Genomic DNA, 5,924 nt, shown 5'->3' with positions numbered 1-5,924 from the left:
CCACAGGCCCCCCCCCGGACACGGAAGCCACATACTGTGTCGGGATGTTGGCGATGGTTGTTCGGCCGAAATGGGTGGGATTGTGTCCTGCAGGGGAAGAGAAGAAGTGGGGGGTTAGGGAAACCAGTGTGGTGTGCATGTCCATGCTCACAGTTAGTGGCTCTGGTCTTTTCTCCCTTCTTTTCCATCTCCCAGGTCCCCACCAAGCCCCCGCTGCCCTGAAGCTCTCTGCCTCTTGCGTTCCTCTGTCCCACAGCTGATGGTGAGTTCCTGCTCACATGGGGGTTCCTGATGGAGGGCTGCTTCTGCCCTCTGCCCCACTGGCACAGCGCTTGCCCCAAGGCTGAGAAAGCCTGTATCGCACTCCTGAGCCATCTTCTGACTGGGGAAGCACCTACCCAGGAGGTCCCCTGAGAAGTTGACAGGCAGGATGACAGCCACGGAGAGCACACAGACCAGCATCAGCAGGACGAGGAGGTGCCGCTGGAAGGAGAGGTAGGTGGTGGCATCGATCCCACACTTGCTCTGAATCTCCTCGTCCCTAGGGAACAGGCAGGTGGGGTGAGCACTGGTGCTGCCTCCCCATCACCTCCTGCCCTGGGGACACTGGCTGCTCAGGCCTCACACAACCCACACCAACTCATGGCATCCTCCCTGTGGCACATGGGATTTGGGCACAGAGGGAATGAGGGACACAAGCAGCCCTCAGGCTGCCATCCCATTATAGGACCAGCTCCTACCAGAAGAGGTTGAAGCCCTTTTCTTTAGGACAGGATCCAGGGACCAGGAGAAAACACAGAGATGAGCCCTCTGCTCTCTCTCTGGGGAGGATGTTTTAAGAGGATTCTCCTCCACCACTGGTCCCAGCAGCTCTGAGTGATGGGCCACCACCTGTGCGCACTGGATCCCCAGGGGCAAGCAGCAGTAGGGCACAACTGAGGACACACACTTACTTCATCTGGTAGATAGAAATGAGCCAGGAGCAGAATCCCTGGAGGGGAAAAGAATCAGGATGAGTTGAGGGTGACCACCTCCACCTCCCCAGTGAGGAGCTGGGACATGACATAGGCTGGGAACACAGGTACAGTGCCTGGGGCTCTGGGGCTGAGCAAATGGAGGCAGCGCCCGAGGCAGCCCAGCGATGCTCAGTGGGGCTCTGGGGCTGAGCAAATGGAGGCAGCGCCCGAGGCAGCCCAGTGGCTTGTCTGCAGTGGTGGCAAAGGCAGCTGCCTCGGGAGCAGTGGGAGTCACCGGATACCTCTGTAACACAGGCTCCTGCCTTCCAGCTACTCCCTCCTCTGCCCCTTCCCTGACAGCCCCCAACACACAATGCACTTTTTTGACCACTACTGAGTGCTGAGCTGGCACTGCTGTGGAGTGACACAGGACAAGGTAACATGGTGTGTCATAGCCCATTCCCTGTCACTGCGTACGCTGTGTTAGGGTTTTTCTCCCCTATGCATTATTTTATGTTTTACCGATAGCAGAGTCCATGTGAGTTCATGATGCCGATGTAGTCCTCCTGGTCATGGCTGTACTGAAGAACACTCAGCCATCTGGCCTCCCCTCTTCACCCCTTCCTGGAGGGTTTACGCTGACCTTGGATGGTAGGGACCCCAGGCAGCCCCCTGTGGGACTCTCTTACCCTGCCTCATGAGAGCTGGTGACTTTTTCCTTTGCTCCATCCCCTGGCTCTACCCATGCCAGGACCTTCCCTCCTACCCCACAGCTCAGCTTCAGCTGATCAACCACAACAGGAGGCTTTGGCAGTGCAGGCATCCCCACACCCCTGACAGCTCCGCAGGGGCCAGATACCCCCTTAGCACAGCCAGGCTGACTCCCTTCCTACACCCCACTCTGGGGCTCTGCTCCTGGAGAACCATGTCTAGGAGGTTGTCCATGCAGAACCCAAGCTCTCTGGGCTGCAATTTATCGGGTTTTCCAGAAACCTCCTGAAAAAACAGCATTTATCAGCTGATTCTCTACTCTCTAGGATCCTCACGTGCAGGTGAGAGGTTGCACGCTGCAAACAATAGCGTGGCTATTTGTCTGAGGGTGAGTGAGAAGTCCTAAGCCTGCTCTCAGGAATTTGTGATGGCAACAGGAATTTGTTAGGCTGCTTTTATTGCAAACTTATCCTCAAACCCTGTTGCTGGAGGGATGCTCTGGTGCTTCCCCACAGAGAAGGGCTCCCAGGCAGGAATTTGGTCAAGCTCCTCCTCACTGGATACAGGCATCAAAACTTTATTTAGCTCTCCTTTCACATTCTCACCTTCTCCAGCAAGTGTTTTCTATCTTCAACACGTATCAGTTCTACAAAACCTCTGGCAGGTTTCCTGTTCCTGATGTGTGAAGAAAAATCCAGCACTTGCTTTTATGCTCTCTACAAATTTCTCCTCAAAAACCACTCTTCTCCCCCTCTTAGTGTATTTTACATCTAACCTGGTAGAGTTTAGATCTTCCTCATCTGGGAACAGCTTGATTTTTAAAAGGATGTCTTCTTACTTCTAATAATCTCCCTTAATCTGCTCTTTAGCTGTGCTGGCTTTCCCTGTGGTCTTTCTCACTTGCTTTTTGATGAGCAATATACATTTGCCCAGAACATCTGGAACTGAGTCTTTAAACAGCCCTCCTGCAACCTTCTGCAAGGATTTTGCTTCTTTACCTTTCCTGCCTGGTTATTTTTAATAAGTCCTGTCATTTTTTCATAGTCACACCAGTGACTGATTTTTGAGCATTTGCTGCCAAAAAAGAAAAAGAAACAGACAGTAAAATATGTCTGTCTGTGCAAAAGCAAAGCCTGCTTTGTGCGTGGTGTGGCAGAGAGAAACAAAAGATTACTTTAAAGACCCTGCAGCCCACCATGCAGGCAGAGGTGGAGGTGTGATCCAGGGGACTCTGTCCTGCCAGGACCTCAAAGGTCCCTGCAGGCACACAGCAAGGCTCTGGCCATGCATCTGACTAGGTCCCTGATGCCAGGGACAGCCACGCAGCCAGGAGAAACTTGCCCTGGCAGGAGCATCCCCTCTGAGCTACCGTTCAAGGAAGACACCTCAAAACAAGCCAGGACAAAGAAACCCTCCAGCTTTCCCAGGAACACCCTGCTGCTAAAGGGTGTTAAGCAGGAAATCCTACACTAGAGAGTTTAATTTCTCCCATTTAACTTCTGACTTGTGTTTCTGGTGATGAGCAGGGCAGGCTGGGCCAGGAGGAGCACAGTCTGGGCTGCTGCCATAGCCACCAGCACTCACCACGTCCTTGTTGTCGGCATCCAGGGGGCTGTTCTCTGATGGGGACTTTTCCTTCTCGCTTTGCTCTCCGTAGAAAAGTGATGTTAAACTTTGCAGCAAGTGCAGGAGCAGAGCAGTGACATAGGAGAGAAGCAGCAGATGAGAGAGGATGAGCATCCTCAGAGAAGCTTCTCCAAGGACAGCAGCCCAGGAAATGCCTCCCCCCTCCCCACATCCTGCACTGGGGCTGGACCAGCGACTACCACTGGACTCAGGGCAGGGGCTGCATCTTGCTGCCTCCGTGCTGACAAGTCCCTGCAGCTTCTCTGTGGCCCTCAGCCACGGTGGAGTGGCTCATGGACAATTTGCCTTAGCTCCAGGACAAGGGGCTGCTGAATCAGATTTCTTCTATTCCACTGGCTTCAGCCCTCTCAAATGGTATCACAGTGAAAAGGAATGTAATCAGAACTTGCATTTTAAGTCTTGATTGCCCCTTTGATCTCCCTGGTGAAGGGAAACACTACCTGTTCATTGCCAGACTCAGCTCCAGAGCCTGAGGAGCAGGAGAGGGGAGAAGACAGGAGAGGGCCTTTTACAGAGTCTGCTCCTGTGGGCTGCCCAGTCTGCCAGAGACCCCTCCTGTGTGCACCCACTTGTGCAAAGAAAGATGCTTTGCTGCCTGGGGCGAGCCGTGCTCTGGCAGGCAGGGAGGCAGCTGCAGGCAGCACAGCCTGCCTGGAAATCTGGTCTGGGCTCTGCTTTCACCAGGACACCGGTATTGTTTGTGGGATTCTGCACCTAGCCCAAAGGATGGGCCAGGCAAGCTGTCTTGGTGACACGAGGAACAGTGTTACTGCTGCATGTCTCTCTGCCTCTGCCAGCCAGCCCTGCTCATCCCGAGAGAGCAGCAAGGGGAGAGGCAGCAGCTCAGTCCCCACTCAAAAGCAGCTCTTGGGTCTCTGCCCTTCCCAGGACAGTGCCCTCCCTGTCACCGAGAGCACCATCACCAGACAGTGCCTGCAAGAGGGAGTCAAAGCTACCCTGGGCTTTCCCTCTCCCTGCAGCAGACAGTGCCTGTGCTGCCACGGGCAAGGGCAGCCAGGCCATTCCCAGTGGGAAGGAGGGACAGGAACATCTGCTGATCTCCATGGGCCCTCCAGCAGTGCTGGCCATCCTGCCAGCCCTCTTGATGAGGCTGGAGCCATCACCCACTGTGGCCTTGCATTCTCCTCACCTATCATTGTCCATCAGCAGTGCCAGGCGCCCATAGTCCCAAGCTGCTTTCCGAAGGCAGGAGAAGATCAGGAGGAGAAGCTGGAAGAAAAGAGAAGAGGAAAGGCGAAGGGTTTTTCCACAGGGTCTCGCCCCATGGGGTCTCCTCAGATCCCTCCTGTTTTCTCACTCATGAGCCCAAGCTCATGCAAAACTCTAGCCTCAAGTCAAACTGCTTCTGGTCCATGATCTATCTCACCAGTGCTACTCAAGAGCTACCTGCTGCCCACCATGATGTGGACAAAGCTCTTGGTCCCCTGCACTCACGTCTGTTCCCCCAATCAGCCAGGTGTACCAGCACGCCGGCTGCACTTGTGTGCGGCTGCCAGCACACCCAGAACACACACACCCCACACCCCGCCCGTGCTCACAACGAGACTCTGACACCACAGCCGGGGGCTGCGGCGCCCGTGGACGTGGCTCCCTCCTGGCCTGCTCACCAGCCAGAGGATGAAGTTGATGGCGAGCACGGTGGGCACGCCACCGAACGGCAGCCCTTCCAGGACGGTGCTGCGGGAGCGGGCGCTGAAGCATTGCTCCTCCGTGCTGTTCACCAGGGTGTCCAGGAAGCTGAGCACATCCAGCGAGGTGGGTCTGGCACCGTCAGGCGCTGGCTCTGCCGAGTACACACTCTCCATCGCCGCTGTCGTGGGGCCTCACCCTGCAACACAGGGGCGGGGGTGCAGATGGAGAAGCCTTTGCCTGAAAACGGGTCGTGGCTGTTCCAGGTCCTCCAGCGAGCTCTGAGAAGCTCACTAAGGGCAGGGAGGGGAGAGTACTGGCTGGTGACCTTGGAGTTTCTCCCAGGGAGGAGCTGTGGGACACAGGGCAATGGAGTTTGCTGAAGAAATCTCACAGCTACCTCATACCCCTTCCCCATCCCATTAAACCCCATGCCATTTGGTTGTCATCTGGCATACCTGAGACAGGTCTCTCACTACCTCTGCCCCTCAGTTCTGGAAGTTGGGTTGAGTCATGGCCACCCTGGTGCGATCAGCAGGCAGGAATGAGGAGCCAAAGCATTTGCTTGAGTTTCTGAGAATAAGAGCAATGATGATGTTAACAACTGGGCTGCTGGGACTGTGCTTGCTTTGGTCCCCACAGACAGACATCTAATGCATGTGGAACAACCCTAAGCCCTCCCTTCTCCAGCATCACAATCTATGCAACTCAGGAGTTGTGGGACCTCCCTTCTATCTCTCCATCAGAGTAGAACTGCTCCTTCCAAGACATATTGATGTCTTCAGAAGAACCAGCTTCTCAAAACCCTAAATGCCAGGCTTCCCCCAACTTCCCCTGGAGCAGATACTGCAGGCTACAGTCCTCACTGGTAGGAAACACTTAAAGGCCATTAATGGCCAAGACTGTGATTTGTTTCCAAAACCTTTCCTGCTGCCATGCTTTAGGTAGGAGAGGATCCTC

At 54.9% G+C, this 5,924-nt stretch overlaps 1 protein-coding gene across 1 annotated transcript in view; it reads right to left on the bottom strand.

Annotated features, from left to right (window-relative positions):
- The window catches only part of TMEM63C (transmembrane protein 63C), a 12,203-nt gene extending 7,063 nt beyond the window's left edge, over nucleotides 1–5,140 (bottom strand). The window contains exons 1-6 of the mRNA XM_010173194.1: nucleotides 4,943–5,140; nucleotides 4,465–4,544; nucleotides 3,252–3,339; nucleotides 954–991; nucleotides 399–541; nucleotides 36–87 (exon numbers count right to left, since the gene is read on the bottom strand). Coding sequence (XP_010171496.1) covers nucleotides 36–87; nucleotides 399–541; nucleotides 954–991; nucleotides 3,252–3,339; nucleotides 4,465–4,544; nucleotides 4,943–5,140 — 599 coding nt within the window. The remainder of the gene's footprint in view (nucleotides 1–35; nucleotides 88–398; nucleotides 542–953; nucleotides 992–3,251; nucleotides 3,340–4,464; nucleotides 4,545–4,942) is intronic.
- Nucleotides 5,141–5,924: the final 784 nt, after the last annotated feature.

The sequence above is a fragment of the Antrostomus carolinensis genome, unplaced genomic scaffold (genome assembly GCF_000700745.2).
Source record: "Antrostomus carolinensis isolate BGI_N321 unplaced genomic scaffold, ASM70074v2 scaffold29048, whole genome shotgun sequence".
Lineage (NCBI taxonomy): Eukaryota > Metazoa > Chordata > Aves > Caprimulgiformes > Caprimulgidae > Antrostomus > Antrostomus carolinensis.
Note: the sequence above shows the minus strand (reverse complement) of the source record. Positions and strands in the feature narration are given on the sequence as shown.